This window comes from Stylophora pistillata, chromosome 9, assembly GCF_964205215.1.
Source record: "Stylophora pistillata chromosome 9, jaStyPist1.2, whole genome shotgun sequence".
NCBI classification, from domain to species: Eukaryota; Metazoa; Cnidaria; class Anthozoa; order Scleractinia; family Pocilloporidae; genus Stylophora; species Stylophora pistillata.
Genome location: NC_142527.1, coordinates 17822097 through 17844495, shown reverse-complemented (window position 1 = coordinate 17844495; position 22399 = coordinate 17822097). Strand labels below are relative to the sequence as shown.

Genomic DNA, 22399 nt, shown 5'->3' with positions numbered 1-22399 from the left:
CTCTTGACCTTGAGGCAGTAAGACTAGATGTTTTTTCTAAAGAAAGGCTTTTTTTCCTTAACGCTCAGTGGGCAGCGAAAGCCTCATTCACAGTGCTACAGTTATAAAGTAAGAGCATTGGACTTTACTTTTCGATTCTGTGTTTATTGAACGACAAACTGAAAAAACAAAAGCCACGTTACCCGTTGCGAAAAACATAAACTTTTTTGGTAAATTATCTGTAGTGCTTACACTTCTGAGAGGGAAGGCCCACTCTGAAATTTTATTAAAAAAAAATTCTGATCTCCATTTTATGTCGCTCGCACTTAGGAAATTGGAATTGGCTCTGAACTTTGAAACAACAATTAATTTAAACACCCGGCCTTTTGACGCAAATTCCCAGAATAGCCCATTAGGTGCAGTCCGCCGGGGGATATTTCTGTGGAAGTGTTATACTTTACGCATTTACATTAGCATCTAGTCGGCTATCAGAGGAAATTGAATATCTAATCATTCGGTATTTATTTTCATTTGGTGAAGGTAAGCCTTGTTATTTATATGTACCAGTCGTAAAGTTTATACGAACATCCATTCAGTTCGCCAATCTCGATGAAAATTGAACCAGACTAAGAAAAACTGGCGCACATTGTTCAACTGAGGTTTGCTTTGTCTGCAAAGGTAACGGTAAAGATGCTGCCAGATTTAACAAAGTTCAAATCTATGCCTGATGATAAACTGTCACCTGCAAATTTTTCTTTTACGCAGGGTGTATCAATCTCACTAGTTCAGGAATGGCATAGTATTTGGCGAAATAATCAGGCATTAAATAAGAATTGTAATAACGCATAAAATCATTTTTGATATAAAATAGAAAAGGGGGGAATAATTCTGATAATATCTGCTCGATCATTGTTAAATGAGTCAAATCTCTCTGGCCGACTGTATTTTCTTTCCATTAGGTTCTCGCTACAAACGGAAACAACAATATCAAATTTTCACGGATTTTGAATACGTTAGAAAGAAATTAAAAGCAGCCGGATCGCTCCGGGCTACGATCATTCTGGTTCAGTTAATACGCCACGTTTTCTGTTGGTTCGTTTTGATATTAAGGAGAAACAAACGTTGCCAATTTGCTTTGACTAAGAAACAAGCAAAATATAAATAAAATTCGTAACTGTCCTCATTTAATTGATGAATATACTCAGGGGTATGTAAAGATTCCTCTTCGAGCACTTGAGAAGCTGAAGACTCGATAAATTAGGTTAAGAAAGTGCTACAGTAATAATTACACTAGCTTGGTTTTGTAAGTGAATTTTGTCGATGAGTTTGAGAACAAGATGACAAAGCCCCTAAAGCAAGAAAAAAAAAATCAAGAAACACGTGGTTCTGGTAGAATTTGGCTGAATTTGAAAATGTTATAGAATCAGCCAAGGGTTGTCATGCCCCCAACTTCGGTCATTTAATACGTGGAAAAAAGCGCCAAAGAGAAGAAATAAACAAATGGATCTCAGCACAAGATCAGTGATGACGTTTCGGAGGTATATACTAAAGGAAAAATATCACTTTCATATTTCGGATGTCATGATAATTTATTAAGTAAGAAAAGGGTGAAGTATGATTTCTAATAAAGATCCTAGGCAAAGTGACAAAATGTTTTTAGATAATCAACCAGTGACTTTGCATCCTAAGAAAACAAAAATTTGTTCAGGTTGCCTTTCATTCATGATCTTTACAGGTGTAAATGGACGATTGTACACACTGTACATTACACACTGTATTTTGAAATTCGCCGAATATGTGGTCTCGCATCAAAAAAGGAGCTAGCAGAAACGAATAAAGAGGAAAAGACAAAGGGAAAAATAAATCGAAAATAATTACAAAGGATAAAAGGTTCACTGTTAAAGTCACAATATTGAAACAATTTTAAAAGGCAAAAACGTGCATTGTATGTGACACTTTTTCCGTGCATGAACGATAATGAAGAGAGGACATACGTCAAAAACTGAGCGCATGGATAATTCAAACGCCCTACCGACAATCAAGTGGTGCCAATGATACCCACACGCAAGTAATGAACTTCCTCACAGTATGCCTATATCGATAGTGTATTAAGTTGACGGACAGAAAAAAACAAACTGAACAAAACAAAAAGAAAAAAGAAAAGAAAAGCTTATCACGTATATATTTTATATCTTTCAAATACTTTTTAAATTACCGGCAAAGTTAATTTCTATTGAATTTTTTTTCTAAAGGTATTGAAGAGCTCAAATCACTGCACACAAAGCCGAAAACTCCCCAAAGCAATTAGTTTATACAACAGCTTTTAAAGTGATTTCTAAGCTATTAAGTTTATCTTGAATATGCATTACCGTTCTACATCAAGTCGATTATAATTCGACCGTTACGGTGAAATGCATTCTGTCTTGAAAGCAGTACGGAAATATTTTGGTGAGTAGTTTTTTATGATTTTAAAGTTTGTTCCTGTCACTTCATGGTTACCGTAAGTTTTACAAGTATGTACTGGCCTCAAATCTACAACAAGAAAAGAAATAGTTGTTTCACAGCATCGTCTGTATTGTGAATACAACTGAATCTTAATCGGAAAACAGACGTGGTCAGTTGAAATTATTTGACAAAGTAAACTTTACATACTTTATTCAATCCGATAAATTGTAAAGAGAGCTGAAGAATTTTGGTTCATTTCATCATGAATCTTTCTATGGTCTCTATTTAATCCCGGCTATCTTAAAATGGGAAGGGATACGCCTATCAGTTAAACAGCGGTTTGTGTGTTTGATTCAAGGTATAGATGAGTTGTCTCCACTTTTCCGGTATTAAAATACAGCAATTTCATTTGTAAAAAGGGCATTGGTTGATCTGCAGACCCCCTAAAGCGGTCTGCAGCTAAGATTATGAAAGCATTAAAAAAAAGAGAAAAAGAAAAAGACGAATATGATCAACGCTAGAACAAAGCATAAAAGCGACGACAACTGACGAAATTAAGATATATAATTCACGGGAGGTTTAGCGATGTCTTTTATTTACCTTATAAATCAGTTTGGTCCACTGCGCAAATCAACAAATTTATCTGTTGTCCTGACACATTTTTACTCTTGATTTCAGGGAACCAAAAAATTTATAAGTTACTTTACCGAAAACAGGACATTTGAAAGGTAAACAACATTTGAATGGCTTTGCCGACGGTTTGCGAGAACGGGACGAGATGCACCAATCAATTAAACAGCCGTTTGTGTGTTTGATTCGAGGCACAGATGAGTTGTCTCCACTCTTCCGGCATGAAAATACAGCAATTTCATTTGTAAAAAAGGCATCGGTTGATCTGCAGACCCCCTAAAGCGATCTGCAGCTAAGATTATAAAAGCATTAAAAAAAAAAAAAAAGAGAAAAAGAAAAAGACGAATATGATCAACGCTAGAACAGAGCACAAAAACGGCGACAACAAAATTAAGATAATTCATGGGAGGTCTTAAATTCACCTTATAAATCAGTTTGGTCCACTGCGCAAATCAGCAGATTTATCTGTCGTCCCCACACATTTTTACTCTTGATTTTAGGGAACCAAAAAATGTATTGATTACTTTGCCGAAAACAGGACACTTGAAAGGTAAACAACACTTGGACGGCTTTGCCGACGATTTGCGAGAGTTTGCATGCAAAAATGTCTTGCCTCGGGCGAATACAGCTCTTTTTAGAACGCCAAATGTTCAATTCAAATAAATGCGTTCCTCGCAGGGTATGTAAAACAAAGTTGAGGACATTGAAATTGATAAAATTAACGCCATACCAAAATTTCACTCCACTGGAATCAATGAACGTGTTCCCTGTTCCTCACGAATCAGAGCAGAGCAGGTGTTAAAGACAAATTAATTGCGACGGAAATGTCTTTTTTACGACCTTTTCAGTCAATCAAAACAAAACCAGTTGACAAAGACAACTGATAAGTATACTACCATGTATCGATGACGTCCTAAGACTATGCATGGGATTAAAAACCAGGGGCGTTAATTCATATTTTCATATTGGATTGAAAATGTTCAGGAGTGAACTAATCCCGGATCATTTGAATTTATTTGTGTCAGAACTTACATTCGAAGCTGAATTTCCTTTTTTTTTCGATCAAAGAGAGAAAAAAATCAGGTATGAAAGAGTTTCTCATATTTTACAGTTTCTTGAACGAGATTTTATTTTGGGTCGATTATGGGTTATCTGAGGTGAGATATTCAAATGATTAACACTATTGTACCGTGAGAGCTTTCGGTTCATGATTTTGTTTTTAAGCGCAAATTAAACCAATGTTCGGCATTTTATTTTGAAATTTGAATCAGTTGACGTCTCACCCATTTTGTTTGGCGTGTTTCGTTCAAATCATCCCCAGGAAATGATAGAAAAGCCCAAATAATACCTTGTATATCCCTATATCAGTCACCTGCTGAGTTGTTCAAGATACACAATTGAATTCATGTTTACAGAATATTAGCATCTATATCGAATGTCAGTACTCTACCAGTGGGTTACTTAAATCAGTAATGGGTACTTCCTCTGCACCAAAGCCTGGCCGTGAATTTTCTTTTGACAATGAAGGAAAGACATTGGTTGCCGCAAGAGTAAAACTAAATTGAAAGTAGTCTAGCGGCTTAGCAGCGAGTATTAACTTTATCCAAACAACTGAAAGATGTAGGAGCTCATCATAAATCAATAAGACAAGATTTAAGACCTCGCAAATTGGATGAAGACAGTTGCGTTGTATGTGACAAAAACCAATGAAATAAAAACCTTATCCTCTATTGACGCTAGATAAACAACAGAGAATAACTCGATCTCTCATGACAAAACGTCAAGGAAGTAAGCGGCTTTAGTTTTGTCCTTAGAAAAATCTGATGAATGTGTTTTGATTCATGATCGCACGCAGTGATCGTTAGTCTCTGTATTGCACCGAGAAGGAACGTTTCTCTTCAAATAAAGTTGAGGAACAAACAGTGTCAGAACTTACCGCAATAAGAATGTTTCATTTGCTTGTTCGTTTGATTTTAATGGGCAACATCAAATGACGTCACTATTGCACAATTCTTTCTACAAAACCAATGTTTCTCGAAAAGCCAAATGTCGAGATTTCGCGCCATTTGGTTGGCGCCACATCGCATTCGTGTGCCGGCAAGTTGCAGAAGCGTTAAACATTAAAACATTACACAAATAAAACAAAATAAAAACCAGCAAATAGCACGATAGATTGATCATAGTCACGTCCATAAAGATTTATTTATAGATGTGATAAATTTTTCAGAACGTCTAATTTAGGGCTGTTTTCAGGCTAAAATCACCTTCCGCACGACAAAGAGAAAAAAAAAAACAAGACAAAACAAAACATAACAATACAGACAAGGTAAGGTCAGCCTCAATTCCAATATCAGCCGTTCTGTCACTTCTTGAAAAAAGACTGCAGGAATAAAATATTTACATTTTGCGGATAAAGGCGCGAAGAAATGTGTTAAACCAAACACAACTGTTTCCATGACAACCGTGAGCTCTGAGTTCGCATGCTTGCCACATTTCCCGCGCCCTCGTTTGCGACCGTATCCACAAACTAAGAGCGCTGGTACAGGTTATAAGAAAACCTTGACACTAATTTTGATTGGGAGTTGACATATTCATTGATCGAACGAGATTAAAGACAACTTTTCAGAGTAGCTCTGCAATTTTAGCTAATGCCGTGAGTAGATCCGATTTCAATTAATTATGCAGGCGACTGCTAATCGATAAAATGTATATAATCAGGGAAAAAAATTCAGATAGAAGTTATTTGAAAATGACTAACCGAAAAAAATTTTTTTAATTGATATATGTTTTCATGTCCTTTGCCTGGAATGGTGATCAGTTTGTCGGCGATTTTAGTTTTGATTCCAACAATTGTTATGACCAAGGTCTCAATGGGTCCCGCAATCCCTGCTTGCGCATCCCTATGGTTTTCTGTAATTATACCACCTAGATTACTTAGTTCGGCGTTACATGGAAAATCCTTGACGCTCAACCTTATTTTCAAGATAATCCTCATTGTATGACACAAGTTTCGAGAAAGCTCGCGTCTGTTGTTATCAGTTCTCCACTTGCCAGTACGTGAGACAACTGCAGCGTGGCTTTGTAACCTATGCGTTCTAACAAAAGATTAGTTTGTCAATTATAAGTTCAGAAAATGAGAAAGTTCTATAAAAACTGAATTAATCCACTAAAAAACTATATCAATTAAAAAAACTATGTTTGTTATATGCTGTGTGGGTTTAATTTCAGTTTCACGTTGCGTTAGTTTACTACCGGCCTTTTAAGTAGTTTTTGGGTTCTGTTGGCACTACAGACGATACTTAGGACAGGCTTGATTTTATCTTATCATAGATATACAACATAACCATAAAATACTCTTTAAAAGTTTGCTATGATATAAATATAATCGAGAGGAAGAATGTCTTTAAAAAAGGGATGAACAGCTGGGAACTGACCAAAATTCATATAAATACTGACCACAAGAATTATCGCTCCAAACTGAAGAACCAAGATGTATCCCTATCAAAGCGACGTAATGTGGCTAAGAAGCCATGAAAGAGAAAACTAAAACCCGTAAGATAAAACCAGACGTTTTCTTTATGCAGATAAATGCCAGAACATAGGGTCCTTAACAACTCCAAAACTAAACCAGTATCTAAAATGACAAAAAAACGAACTGAAATATCCAAAAACCTCAATGCCCTCTTGTGTCAGTAACACGGAGAACTGGGTCCAGCTGTGAAAGTCCAAGATTCATTACATTTTCAAGATCAACTTTAAATAGGTACTTCAAGCTATGTGCGGAACTGATGAATTGTGTCTTCTGTTGCACCTGCTTAGTTCATACAAGATATATAAGCAAAAATTACCCCACGAAGACTTTTCAAACAAGAGAAGCCCAGGAATACAGAAAAGATGTAAGTAACTTCATGACTCTACAAAGCAGTGATAGGTACAAGACTTTAGAAATTTTAACCGCATCTATGTTCATTAGCATTTTTAGTGAGTGTAATGAGTGAGATGTTCTTAATTGCAGGATTACTCGTGCGTGATCGCGAACTCGATTTTCTTGAAAAGACTACTACAACTATCTTTCTTGGGAAGCCACGAGGGCGAATAGATTACATCGCTAGCTATGCATAGTCAGACAACTTTATAAATACAGTGAAACGGTTTGAAGTCATAGACCACTGAAAGTGGTTTTCTTCCGTTCACCATGGTAAAAAATTTTAAGTTGACATCATAAATTGTAGGTGAGTAAATCAACTTAAAGGAACATCGTCGTGTGCACTTGTAGATGCTTAATCCTTCATGATATAGACCAGTCTCATGAAATAGAAAATTTTGCATGAAATGAATTTTTATGACACAACAGCATTAAATTTTCACGACATAAGGTGAACGCTTGAAAGGAGATTGAATGGTCCCTCCACTCTGAGAAATTTACAACGCATAAATTGAAAAAAGTGCATCATGAAAGTTTGTTCTAGTTTTTTGTTTCGCTTGCGAAATGTAAGAATTTGTAAGCCAATAACCGATGTTTGAAACTTCCAAATAAACGTTAGAGATAATATTTCGCCATCTTAACTTCTTCTTGAGATGGAATTTTAAACGCAAATGTGAGAGCATTTCATTTGTGAAAAAAATTTCTGGTATTGAATCAGAACGATGCGAGTGTAATAATGTAAAAAACGGAAGCGGCTTGTTAAGAGATCGCTTGACCAATAATCATGAGTCGATCGACAAAGGATTCCGGAACAATTTCAAAATGCGTTTGTGGGCCAGTTCCATGCTTCATCTTATTTCATTTTATTATCATTTATCACTTTTCAGCATTTTTAAATCAAACAGGTACCCTTGATACCGAGAGAGTTTCGATTCAGTAATTACGCAGGTTAACAGTGGTAAGTACTTATGCGGATCTACTTATGTTTCTGCCATCGCTCCCGAGGGCGATCTTTAAACGTTAATGATTAACTAAAAGCCGCCAGCGTGGGAAAGTTTGCTCTTAAAAGGAAATCAAAGTAAGACACTTCCACAGTAGCCACCACAGAGTGTAAGGCAAGCATTTAACAACTGATCTAAGAGGTTTCAAGAGGCGAGTACAAGCTTTGAAAATTTTGTACAAGTTGAGTCAACTGACACTGATACTAAAAAAAGATTAAGGTTACTTCCTACCTTCAGAGGCCGAAAAAAATCTTTTTTTCTTTTATTGAACTAGATTGAAGTTCGATATTTTACCTAACAATTTCAAAAAGAAAAATTTTAAATTCTCAAAAAGCGTTCGACTTATTTAGGAAAACGTATTTTCAAATAAAAATTAATTAATCAGGAGGGTGTCATAATCTCGTAAAGGGGCGAACCCCCTGGGGGGATACTCGCGGCAATTTCATGTTATTTGCATATTTTGTTTACATCGCGCACTTGACAAAATTGACACGTGAAAGTTCTCTGCTGGTGGAAAGTCTTTTCTCATGGATAAAAGCAGAAATCAAAATTAGAGAGGAGTCCTTGGGAAAAGAAAAAGAAAAAACAGGCCCAAAGAGGAGAGAAATGGCTCCATTTTGTCAAGAAAAACAAACCAGTCCTGACACTCCTCTCCACGCTGGCATCCAAATTACGAACAAAGAAGTCGCCATCAAATCTACATTTGTCGTACATAAGGTTAAAACGGAGTTCCTTTCACTAAGCAAGTACCGGCCTTGATACAAAACATAGGCAATCACCTCGAATCGTATGAAATCATGAATAAACCTACCCGAGGGAACTCATTTCAGCGATAAGGATATTACTTAAGCTGTCTGTCGTTTCGCTGTTTTCCTTTTCAGCAGTTTCTCGAGCTTCACCTTTTATGCCGCGGGTTTTTTCTTTGTCAATTTTTCCCATTACTCAACGTTCAACAGAGCGAGATAAAAAAAACCTGACTGCTATGAGGTACTTTTCCCGGGAAAATCTTGATGCATTGTCATTGACACCAGGAGGTCCCGTCTTCTCATTGGTTCGCGGTTTCAGGGGGCGAGATAATGTGGCGTTAGTTGTTTACAAACCTTTTGGAGCTAAAATCTCGCATTTGATTTTGAGAGGAATACGTCCACTTTTGAGCGAATTTATAGGGTATGTAGATTTGACCGATTTTCGTGAAAATTCGCCAAAACATTCCAGGGATAATGACGAACGAAAGCATGTCAGGAAATTTTGATATTTGAAATCTTTTTCACGTTGTGTCCATTTACGCAACACAGTTCGCATATTTTACGCTACTCTAACTTTAGATGCGGATGTCTAGACAACCAATCAGAATATCGGAAAAGCCTGACATATTTTTGTTGATTGATACCATGTGAATAAGTCTGTGCAGCCATTTTGCTCGTGCTGCGGGATCCGATACTCTACAAATTCAATAGAAGGACCCTCGGTCGTTTGACGCCTTACCGGCTCTTGATACTCCCTAAATAAAAAATAGACTAATTTTTATTTTTTATCGTAAACTGCATTTTTTAAGCTTTCTTTTGATGTATAGTTCGTTAGGGTTTTCTTGAAACTAGCTCGCCTACGAATTTTTTCCCGGAGGATGCCTGCCAAGGTGGGAAGTAACCTCAAGCAGAGCACCCTGTGACACGGCTACATGGAGATATCTCCACAAAAGTGTCTGATCTTTCGCTGATGTATGAATCCTTCAAGGTAATTTACATAAGCTCGGTACCTGTGAGTAAATCATTCCAAAAAGTTCACAGCATAACACTTTTATGTATCACTCACTGCTTTGACGAACTGATCCAGCGATTCCTGAGGCTTAGATGAAAGTTAATCTCTTTAGCTTATCACACGGATTACAAGAATAATAATTTCATTCAAGGTTTTTTCAGAGATTGAACTCCATAAATCTTACAAGAAATAACGTGCGTCTTTCGACTTCAAATTATTTCTCGAGACAATCTTTTGTTGTTTTGGTCTCAGGATATATTTTCATTTCATTGTAGGTCAGCCCTAAGGTTTGGAGTGAACTCAGGTACGAAGTACGCCACGTGGTGCACTTCCTTTAACAAGAACACGTAGTTTTTCTTTCCAATTTATGATTGTATCGATCTAAGCTAGGATAAATGCATGGATTTGGTAAACAGTAGACCTGCCTTCTTTGATTTCCACTCAAATCATGTTTGCCCACACCCTCTCAGTAATGTCTCCCCTCAAGCTCTCTATCTTTTTAATGTAGATAATTTTGAAAATAATATATAAACAATTATACCTAAAATGTGGACGGGATATGTGAATAAAACTTGTTGTTGAACCAGAAGGCTTTAGGCGAAACAGATTTTTTCTCCTTAACTAGACCAAAATAAGTCGGTTGGCTTTACTTCACAGCAGAACAAAATTCGCTTTATGATATCACATCATAGAAAATGGCCCGCAAAAAGTGACAGGTTCGGCTACTCTACCGCAAGGGCCACGGTTTGCAGTTGTCTTGATTGGAACCATGGGTGAGTAAAACACTCAAGGTCGGCGGGCGTAAACTTGTTTATGAATGAAATGATGACTTGCAATAGATAGGAAGAGCAGCATTTTTGCATAAGTGATTGTGTGACTGTATTTTTTTGTGATCGAAAAACCTTACATGACTTAAGTTTTCAGCACCTTTATTACATTTTTTGACTTGACTGAGTTCGCAAAGCATCCGGCAAGCGTAGACCATATGTGAAAAGCAAATCGAGATAAATAGTGAATGAGTAAATGACACCGAAAAACACTTTTACATTTCTGACTTCAAATTCTCCAGAATTTGCAAATATATCGCTCTCGACCAAATTTATTTCAAATACTTGAAGAAACCTAACTTCTAAACAACAGATAATCGTGAGAAATTCAGGTAAAACAGACAAACGAGCGAATGAATAAATATATTAAATAAAACAATTATTAAGTCCATACTGGAAATACAGCCAGGAGATACGCCTTTCAGATAAATTGCTCTCTATTTTACATTATCCTCCTCCAGTTTGATTGGTCATGTATCTGTTAGAGCCACTCGTTCGGAAACTTTCTCTCTGAAAAACTTTTCAGTTCATGTTTGTAGAACGTGATCTTCAAACGAAAATAGTCGACCATATTTTGTTTAAATCGGCCAACATTTTTTGTTTGTTTGTCTGTTTGTTAGCTTGCTTTTTTCATAAAATTAATAGAAATGGAGACCTTCACCATAGGAAGCTGTGTAAGGCACGGTTCAACTTATGGAGGGGTTTTCAAAAGGCGTGAGCAAGTTTTGAAAATTCCTCATTCAGTTAATCCAAATAAATGACATTGACATTAAGGAAAAAACGTTTAGCTTAGGCGAGATACTTGTCGAGCGTCCATGGCGTTTCGCTGTTGTAAAGATTCTTCAATAGGACAAATACTCTTCATGAGTGTGATGTTTATAGATAAGTAATGCGGTAAAGTTTATGCCTTGACATTTTTTTATTCATCACCTCTGTAACGACTTGCTTCTGTAATTCAAATCTGCTCAGATCAAAGTTGCTCTCTGTCTTTGGCTGATCACACGGATAAACCAATCATACTGAGTATTTCTTCAAAATGCGGACTTGACGAAACCACTAAAAAGTCCACGTACGTCTTTTAGTCTTTTTTTATTTCTCGAAGAAATCTTTGTTTTTTTTTTTAAGTCTAACAACAAAAATATTCTAAAGTCGCAATATTTGGGCTTGAAACCTCAGACGTAGAGAGCTCAGTAATGCAACAAGTTTTGAGTTGACTCGAAAAACGCACATCCTCTGAATATCTCACATATAGAATAGCATGAGTGCATGCATTTGATAAATTAACTGCCTGCTCCCCTCCTTTGGACTCCTAGTTCAGAGCACGCGCTGGTAGCCCGCCCTTTTCGCCTTTCGCGACACATGGACACCATCTTTATTTTATCTTTTTATTTTATATGTACCTCTGCGAAAGAGGCATAAAGTACATTATTTCAACGGGTCACTATTCATGCTTATATTGATGTTTTCAAAGAGATAAAAGTACAGTTTGCTAGCACACAAAATTTAAAAGCGGGATTGTGGCGTACGAAGTAGCCGAAGTTGCATAACTTTTGAAAATGTTTGAAAAAGGTTCATCGAAAGGGGCCTTTATGAAAAATAATATGAATTTCAAAATTTTGCGTTTGAATTTCAAACTGTTGGCGGATTCTTGATATGTAAGGTCAGTGGCTCTGAATGACTAACGTTGCATGAAAACTGATTTAATTAGTACGGTTAGATGATAAGATGTATTAAAGAACACCAGAATCAAACTTTTGAGTTTCCCTTATTTGAATTCTACAAAGTTTGCAAAGATGTCGCCCTTTACCTCATTGATTTCAAATCCTCTGGGAAAATACGCTATCCTTTAAAGAAACAATAGTCTTTGGAAAAAAATGAGTAAACATATGGGAGAATAAATGAATTAATCAATTGATGCTTTAAAGTAGATGAGCAAACTATGAAATTAATACTCTTCGCCACTTTCAAGGGATCTGTTCGGTCAGGTTCGAAAAATATCCAGCATCAAACCCGAGTTTTTAGATCAAAGACTAAACATTTTAGAAGTGCATCCTCCAAAATGAGACATACAAGTAAACATTTAAATTTTATTAATTACTAATTTATCAAATAACTCGGATCAGTTTACTCAGAGAAGGTTATTAAAAAGTGTTATAGAGAAACAGTTTTGAGCAATTTTCTAAAATAAATATTTAGCATTTGTTATCATGGTCCCTTCTTTTGGTGAGCTTAATTGTGGACGTTCTTTTCAACAGCTTTGTTTTGGAGGTTGCTTGAGCAACATATATAGAACATTGAAAGGGCAGGTACCTGTTGTACGTCCTGGGCTTGTTTCTTTGGATGGATTAATGATTCTAGCTGCCTCGTACCCGCAAGACAACACTGGTCTAATTTTTTGTTTGTTTTTCCCGCTTGTTCAAGATATTTTGGGTATACTTTCTATCAATTTACTTGTTTCATTATAATCAGATGCGCGGGCTTGATAACACGAACAAAAGCGAAGAAACACTCATTGCAGGCTGATTGATTCGTATTTCCGCAGTTTGATCAGTCGCGCATCTATTAAGAACTTGTCGTTCGGAATCGTACTTCCAGATACATGCCATTTATTTTAAAGGCTTACAATTTGATAACGTAAACTCAAATGGAAGATAACAAAAAAGAAATATCTTTCTCATGGGTGATTTTGTGCTCGATTCCCTTCCACCAAAAGCTGCAGACTAATTTCTATCGCAATGGTAACAGTACAGTAAAATTTCTAACTTAACACATTTTCGACGTTAAATTTACAAACGACTCGTCTTGTTACTGAACTGGTACATTTGCATTATATGGAAAAACATATTAATATTAATGTTGAATTTAAAGTAGTTTTTATCTCCGGATCCAAAGGATTTACTAGGTACTGTATTTTTGTCTCCATACTACACGCGAGTAATGCCACTTTGTATAATTTTAGCAGATAATAACGATAACATTGGTGGAAATACATTATTGTCCAAGCAGAGTAGTGTTTACTTTGGCACAGCTGCAATCAGGTTGAAAACGTTCCAGCCTTAGTTAAAACAAATATATTCGCCTGTGCTTCTTCTCTGCTTCTTTCTTTTCCCTCAACAAAAGAATATATGCTCAACAGTAAGAGAGATTCACGAGACATTTCTGATAGGTGAGTAATTCTAAATTGAGCTCATGGTGCACGATTTTGTTTTAGTTTTGTTATCACAAGAAGTAACTGGATGGAATTCAAAATGGACTGGCAGCATATGGATTGAGTCTTACACCTAAAGAATGATACTCTGTGCATGAAATGAACCTAGCATTCAAAGATTACTAAGTTATTGTACATTGTCGAGCCTTTAGTTCAAGAACCATTACTATAAATAATACATTTTTGGATTTGTAACCGAGGCTATTCAGGAGAGGTGAAGAAGCTTAACTTCAGATCGTATTAGAATGGACACTAATCTAGTAAAATCACAGGCCAAAAATCTACCACAGCACCTTTAACGACTAAATTCAAATAATCTCGCGGTTGCTTTCGAATTATCATGCACTACAATTCTTCGGATTAAGCAATCAAGGTTGGATATTATTGTTACATCTTCGATGAAATGTAGTTGAAGATGGAATTACAAGGGTGGAAAAATGTCCTTTGCCTCAAAGTAGATGCACGAAAAACTTTTTTAGGATTAGCAATCGATTTTGATGGGGGTAAACTATTTAATGGGTACGAAATCGAATAAAACTAGAAACCTCACCATCTCGCGGTTTTACCTAACGTCACTAGCAGATGTTTGTCTCAAATTGGTTTTTCAGGAGAAAGCGTTTTTTTTTTCTTAGCTCTCTCCAGATCCTTGAAGTTTTCGAAGGAAAGATTTAGCCTTTGTTTCAATTAAGATTAAAAAAAAAACTCTGTTTATAGTTTTTGTTATATGCCCTCTCTTAAGTAAACACTGTTACAGTACGAGTTAAAAGGATAGCAATCTGTCAAAAAAGATTTTTTTTTGTCGTCTACGCGCGCATAAAGATATATGCTGTTTCCTTTTTTGGCGCTCCTTTTGTTATTGAAATGGGCACTGTTGTGTCTTGAACCACAAATGAGATTTAATTTTTTCTTGGCGGTTTAACATACTAACAAGTTGAATTGAAATGAGCGCAAGTGCTGACATTAAGGAACTAATGAACTGATGGTTGATTAGCATTTAAAGATGCCGCTTGGGTTAAGTGCAATGGTGGGTGTTCTCCACTGATATCCATCAAATAAGTCAATTTAAATTATCTATCTTCAGAAGGACAGGCCAGGAAATAAATCTTCATCCTAGAGATTAGATCTGAAAAAGTGGATCTTTCCTTGCAAGGCAGATGAATGAAAACTTCAAACAATACTGGAAACATATTACCAAATATTTGAGAAAATTAACACAATTATTTCAATGTCTGAGCGTATGAAAACGTGATGCCAGTTTTATCGACTTCCACAAACCCTTCACGGCTGTTTACACCGCGGCCAGAGATAATACAATTTGCATCCTTGATGCCATAGAAATGTTTCTTTTTCTTCCTGTGAACATTATCATTTTACGCATTAGCGTTTCCAAGAGCATTCTTGAAATTTGTTATAACCAACAAAATAATGATTTTTAAGGCTAAATGAGTCAAACTCACGGTTATTGCATTCTGATATAGTTTGATGTTAATTATAAGAAAGGTTATTTCGTGAATTTTAAATTCAAGAAACATATTTTTCATCGACCTTCAAGAGTGATTGATACCAAAAGGTGGTTCATAAAACTGCATAGATCATTCCTCAAAAGGTTGCATTGGGCGCTTGGTTAAATTCTATGAAGTTTTCGATGGGCTCAAGTGTCAAGTGCTTCTGCTTCTGTGCCTAAGAATTAAAATTCTTAAGACGAGTTTATAGTCCATGTTAACGATATGAAGAAAAGTCTTTGGAAACTCCTTACAACAATATGTTTTGAAATCCCCGGAAGGCTTTTTTTGTAAGGTATTGCAGAAGTTTGTTTTTAACTTCAAAGTACGTTTTGGGAGATTTTAAATGTCGGAAAGGAAGCGTGGACAACTTTAATACCGAGCTTATGAGTACAAGAACCCCTCGCAAAAAGCCTCAACCTTTTTTCAAAACAAAAAAAACCTTCTGACTCTCTACAGTGCATTAAATTACTGCAGATTCGAAAAAAAAACATTGCATTCGTCATAGAATCCGACTGGTATACAGCAGTTTCTTAATGAAAAATTTTCCTTGCGGACTACTCAGATTTTAAAACTTGCCCCCTGCTCGCAAAGGATAAATTTGAGGTATTCCTTCTATTTATGTTCCATTATTTTTTCTTGTTTTGGAACAACAAGATCAAAGCAAGCTACAAATGTCACTATCATCGTCTACTTGTTTACAGTTTTATCCATTTGCAGAAAAGTAATTCCTATCAGCTTTACTTAAGGGAATGAGGCTTGGATTACAAAACAAAAGCCTTCTAAAGATGCTGTTATTTACTTTCTTCATTTGTCATGAGTTGAGGACTTAGGATCCCACGGCACTAAATTGGCTCGTACACAAATTCTCTCACCTTCCATCAGTTGTCTGATGTTCCCATTGTATTTTGTTGTAAAGGTCTTGACATTCTCCTTTACAATATTTTTTAACAAGTTTATCAAAAACTGGCTCATCCAAACAAAGATATAAGCGGGAAATCAAAAAAAGTTGGACAAACCAATTCTATTTTTTTACGACCTCGTTAATTAAATCTATGTCTTTACAACAAAAGCCAATAGCAGGAAAAATAAAAAGCAATTTATCTTTTTCAAACATAAAACATTGAAGAGAAACCGAACATAATTATTTTCAAAAGTAAACATTCCATATTATTTATTTTGTCTGGATTAAAAATTTACTTTTAAAGCAAATTTGGACGTTCCTCTTGAATTTTGTGCTAATGAGTGGGGAGATGTGTCTCAAAGCAACTGAGAAACCTTCAACTGACAAAAGCAATCGGAAAACCGTGGGAAGTTATTCCCACAGACAAGAAAACGATCGGAAAACAACGATTTACGATCAATTTTAATGTCACTTGGGGAAAAATACAACAGCGACAGATCCTGATAAAAATCGAAATATATTTTTAGATTTTGAAACATTCAACAACATACGCGAGTGAAGGAGGTTTTAAGTTCACATGAAGACCAAGGTTCGCAATCTTAGAAAAAAGCATAAGGAAAACCTCGAACACACCACTACTGGTAGAAAATGCTCAGGTAACGAATTCGAAACCTCAGGCGAAGGGAGTTTCTCAAAAAGTACTTCATTGAATGACAAAGCTATAAGGCCCTGTCCACTTAAATGTGTTTTAGGTCGAGAATACATACTTTTTATGCGTTTTTGCCTACCATCCACAATAGGACGCCATAAAATCTGATAAAAATGGACACTTGTGAAAACGGTTTGAAAGCTTGAGTGTTTTGAAACAGTAGATCGTTTTCAAAAACGATCCGTGTCATGAGTAGACAATTGCAAGTAAAAAAGAAAGCTTTTGAAAACGTCGAAGAATGTGTCACATACTGTCGCTTTCATCCGCTATTTCATCCTTTTATTTGGGACAACGCAGTCAAAATGTATGCGTTTTCATATGAAGATGAAGACAAGTGGACAGCTGAGAGCAAAACGGAAAGATTAAGGTGTAACTATATTGGTTCGTTTTCCAGTGCTTGAGATGAAAACGCACACTTTTAAAAACTCATTGCTAAGTGTGGTTGGGGCTCATTAGTACGTTCCAGGCCTAACCAAGTGCAACTTTATGAGCCGTAAAAGAAGGTTAGTAAACAGAGAAAGATGTCAAAACGGAAAAGAAGACTGATTTTCTTTTAATTAGCAAGCTTTTATTTTTTGCATGACTTAAACGGTTGCAAATATATTATACTCACAGAAGGTTGATCATTGCTTTTCAAGTTAATCCACTGTGGTGTGTTGGTCGGTAATGATCACTCTCTGTGCTTTTAAATTAATCTGATACACTGTTGGCCTTGACAAGTCAACTGATTTTCGCTTAGAGTCGGAGAGATTAAAAAATATTTATACTGAACTAATGAATTGGTTTCAAAACTGATCAATAGTAAACCAATGTCTATTTTTTTCTTCTGATACATTTGTAAACCACCGAGGATAGCGAAAGCTGGTTATCATAGTGAGTTGCTTAGGCTGAAAGGCTGTCTTGATTTTTTTCTAAAATAAAAATATTTTGTATAACAGCCATCAAGACTCAGGATATCTAAATCTGCACGAAGACCGGTGCATTCACTATAGATTTAGTCGGTACTGTGTCAGGTATTAAGTTATTTAAAAGGCTAAGTTTTCCATCTCATCTTAAGCTTTAGCTAAAGAAATCTCAACAAATCTACCATCATCGTTATCTAATTTTATCTCCACCACAATGCCGCTATTTCCCATTATTTAGGGACATAGATATACATCTATTTGTGTCATACATACATACCTAAATATACTTTATTTATGGTCGAAATTTACAGAGTAGCTGTAGAGCTAATATCTTCGAGAAAATAAGCTAAAATAAAATAAAATATGCTATATTACAATTCCAATATTATTTATATACTATGTACAAAATTATGCATGCAGAGGGAAATTTAACTTATAGATCTACAGTGGAGCTAATAAATTCGAGAAAATAAGCTGAAATAAAATAAAATATGCTCTATTACAATTCCAATATTATTTATATACTATGTACAACATTATGCATGCAGAGGGAAATATAACTTATAGATCTGTCGGGATCGAAAGATGTGATAGGTCAAGGTAAGTGAGAAAACGACTGTGGCTATTACTTGTATAGGAAATAATAAAAAATCTGCTCTCTTTTCGTTTATTAGAGTGAAGCTACAGGATATGGCCTGTTCAAAGGAAACAATTATCACTTAACCTTTATCATCTCTACTATCTTTCAGTAAAGTTTATCTTCTACAACTGGTATAAGTCGGCGTAAAACTAAAGAAAACTTAACAGCACCAAAACAAAAGCTATTGTTCCATCATAAGAAGCTGCATTTTTCAGTTGCAACACAGCCCCAGTACATAGAAAAGTCCTCACATTCAACGGCGTGATGGAAAATTCAACCGAAACTGGAAAAACAGCAATGACTGCACTGCAATTGACAGAGTATACATTCTTTGCTGTTATATTTATCTTCGCTGTGACCGGAAATATCCTCGTCTGCCTCGTAATTGCACAGACACCTCGCATGCGTACTACTCGAAACTTTCTACTGGTAAACTTGGCAATGTCAGACCTAATGGTGGCGTTATTTTGCATCCCGTTTGATGTCACGCTAAAAGTAACTTTTCCTGTTTGGCCTCTTGGTGAAGCTATGTGTAAAGTTGTGTGGCCTGCTATGACACTGTTCACAAACTGCTCAGCGGCAACTCTTGCAGCAATAAGTTATGATAGGTAGGAAATTGTTGGTTTAGTTGTTAATGGGAAAGCAATGGTAATTTTTGGCGAGTTGCCCCTCTTTTCTTGATGTCAGGTATTTTCTCCTTGACAACAACTACAGAAACAACATCCTTTACTTACATATGACCTACATTATGGCAAGGAAATGGATTGTTTACGACAATGGACGCCTCTACTAGGCAGAAAACGATTTTCTGCATAAATTTTCTTCACGCTCAGAACCGCCCTACCTAATACTTCATTTATACCCAAATTTTCAACCTTAACGACCACTTTGGATAATTTAATGACACTGTTCCATCATTTGAAGTTTTTTTCTGTTGTTTTTAGATCATTGCTTTTCTCGGAAATTCTGAGGGGAACTAGAAATAGGTATTAACGTAGGAATTGACCTATGTGTGGTTCTTCATTAACGACTTTTTTCCGTAATAGGTATCGAGCCGTAATATACCCCTGGAAACCTCGCTTCACTGCAGTTCAAACATCCATAATAATAAGCTCCACATGGTTAATGTCTTTGCTTCTCGTTTTACCCTACATTTTGGCGCTAAAGATGGTGAAAGGTAAATGCGAGGAAGACTGGCCAGTGCCTTTTGCTGTAAAACTGTATACAATGGGCTTGTTTGTGTTCCAGTATGCACTTCCACTCTTGATTATAGGCTTCGCGTATTCCATGGTGGCGCTGAAGCTACATGAACAAGCAACCCTCCTGGCAAGAAATCGTAAAGCGAGTGGCATATCTGTGAGTGCATATAAAAACGCTAAGAATGCCGGGTCCATGGAGCCTGCTGCAGAAAGCGAGTTACCCTCAAACGATCCCTCCTTTGCTCAGATGTCGATCACGAATAGCAAAACAAACTCCACAACAACTAAACCTTCAAACACGCGGCAAGAGGAGAAGCGGCTGAGGCGAACAACGAAGATTGTCAAGATGTTGGTTGTAGTCGTGCTTCTCTACGCCATATGCCTTCTGCCCAATCAAGTCGTGTGGCTTTGGTATGAGTTTGGGTCAGGTGCCAATTGGCCCCATTTAAGTACATTTCTTACTTTCGGAAGTCTTATGGTTTATGTTAATAGCTGTGTAAACCCACTTCTCTATGCTGGTATGAACGACGAATTCAGGAAAGGTTTTGCTAAGATTCTCAAATGTCGATGCAAAAATGATCGTTCGTGTTAGTTGCACTCATTTCATTATATTTTAGGGAAAGGAAACCACATAGGTGTATTTAACCACTCACGACTCCTTAGAGTAATTTAGGGATGAAGAAAACTCCCGATCTACTGAGCAACATGTACGGCTCAGGGAATTAGGAGAACTAAAATAATAATTTTTTTAGGATGTCGAGACGAAAGTTGGAGGGGAAATTACACTCGGATTAAGCAGAGAAGCGATGAGACTAAGCTCTCTAGCAAATCAAAGACCGCAAAAAGTAGTCAACAATACAGTAAAAGATTGTCGTCTCCCTAATCAAAAAAGTAAAGGAGGATGGAAGTTGATTTTTACATTTTAAACGGATTCAGGAAACGTCGAACAAATAATCTGATACAACGTGAGCAACAATTGAGATTCCATTATGGCTAGATCTGTTTGTCTTCCATCGCTTTGAGGGTTCTCTACTAACCTTTTGAGTGCAGGTGGCTATTAAAAACTATAACTGAACAATGACTGCTACTCAATTGCTATCATTATCGGAAGCTATTGAATATAGCTGTTGACCGATGCTTGAATAGTTACTAGGAACTCTGATTGCCATAAAGTAATCCTTTGGTGTTGAGGTCTGTACAGTAGTTACATGGGAAAAATATTCGCAATCACATAACACCAAATTTATAAAGGCGAACTCTTGAAAATTATATAATAATAATAATAATAATAATAATAATACGTATGAATATATGAACTTCATATATTTCATTGTATCTAATAATAATAATAATAATAATAATAAACAATCTTTAAGGAGGAAGCGCCCGTCACGTAAATACGTGGTTTTCAGGGAGGTCCTCCGAAAAATAAAAAGTATTAAAAGCTAAAATAAGAAATACAATTATCACAGATCTAAAACGGTGTATATCTAAAGTTTTATCCATCATTTAAAGTATTTATCCATTAAGAATCTTGTAAGGTTTTCCTTAAAAATTGTGCATGGCATTGGCCTTCTTAAAAATACTGGGAGGGACATCCAGTCATTTGTAAAACGGAAGTAGACACCCTCTTTGCGCATTCCGTTTTAGGTTTAGGCAGTCTAGGCAAGTAGCCATTTCTAGTGGTTGTAGCCATGCGAACTTCTCAATGTCGATTTAAAACTTTCAAAATGTTGCGGAATGTCTCCTTTGATTGCATTATATTATAAGACCATATATACATATTTGCACCCGCAGGTCAAATCAATGAGTGAAGAGGCCATTATGGAAACTTCATAAAAGAACTCTGAACTGCGTTTTTCTCGTTGATTAGTTAAGAACGATAACTTACCGTGAGATTGTCTGAGTTGAATTAAACAAGATGCTATTTGCTGGCGAGCCCTAGCGAGGCAGTAGCCTATTCTTTACAATAGCGAGAAAATTAAAAGATAAAAGTTGTCAGATGTAAGATCTGAGACATGCGCAGTCGAATGCGTTTTTTATATCTGGGGTGCTTGTGACGACATCACGTGAAATACAAGTGGAAATATTGATCGATTTCGAGCAATAGCTATGTAAAGCAGTCCTGCTCTGCTAGAAATCAAGGACACGATAAACGAGGTGGGTTTTTAATGCAGATTTCTTTAATTGCTCGTGGAAGTATTCATAAAAGTCATGAACGGTTTAGTGATGACTCTCAGATCAAGGAAGACAAGAGATTTTTATGTGTTTGGCTGCTCTGTTATGTGAGCAATTTTTGCCGATTCGCGAATGGAGGTGCCAAGATATCTTATAAGTATTTCCTTCAAGCTCTGACGCCAGCACCCACTTTCACATTGAAATTCCTAGTAGTAATAGTAATTGAACTTAGTGGAGTGCTATCTGGTCTAAGATCATACACGTGATTTCATAATCGTACGAACGCGCAGCGCCATTTTGATTTGAAAAAACAACTATGATTTCAGACCAAAATTGCACGTCATGAAGTTCAATTACGACTTCATTACAGTCGGGGCCAGTAGTACTTCTTCAGCTTCCCTCTCGAGTAGAGCGATGGTTAGTTACGGTAGATCCCCCTTTAACAACTTTGCTGAGTCAGTTTCTATCGTTGCTTAAGAAGAATTTCCCATCTCGTTAGATCACAGCTCTTGCAGATATTTCAATCGATAATTTTCACAACCTAGCCATTTTTCTGGTTCCTGTACTGATTTTACAGTGGTTTCTTGCA

At 36.3% G+C, this 22399-nt stretch overlaps 1 protein-coding gene across 6 annotated transcripts; it reads left to right on the top strand.

Annotated features, from left to right (window-relative positions):
- The first annotated feature begins 504 nt into the window (after nt 1–504).
- LOC111322305 (cholecystokinin receptor type A) lies at nt 505–21719 on the top strand. Of its 6 annotated transcripts, XM_088733109.1 has the most exons (5): nt 505–3152; nt 3555–4137; nt 6874–6950; nt 18543–19041; nt 19480–21719. In XM_088733109.1, exons 4-5 carry the CDS (start codon nt 18698–18700, stop codon nt 20222–20224), a joined length of 1089 nt encoding a protein of 362 aa, XP_088589235.1. In that variant the 5' UTR covers nt 505–3152; nt 3555–4137; nt 6874–6950; nt 18543–18697; the 3' UTR covers nt 20225–21719. The 6 variants fall into 6 exon arrangements, with proteins under 6 accessions (XP_088589235.1, XP_022781117.1, XP_088589234.1 ...); XM_022925382.2 differs by having other exon boundaries at nt 505–4137; XM_088733110.1 differs by lacking the exons at nt 505–3152; nt 3555–4137; nt 6874–6950 and adding exons at nt 13763–16835; nt 17283–17391.
- The last annotated feature ends 680 nt before the right edge of the window (nt 21720–22399 follow it).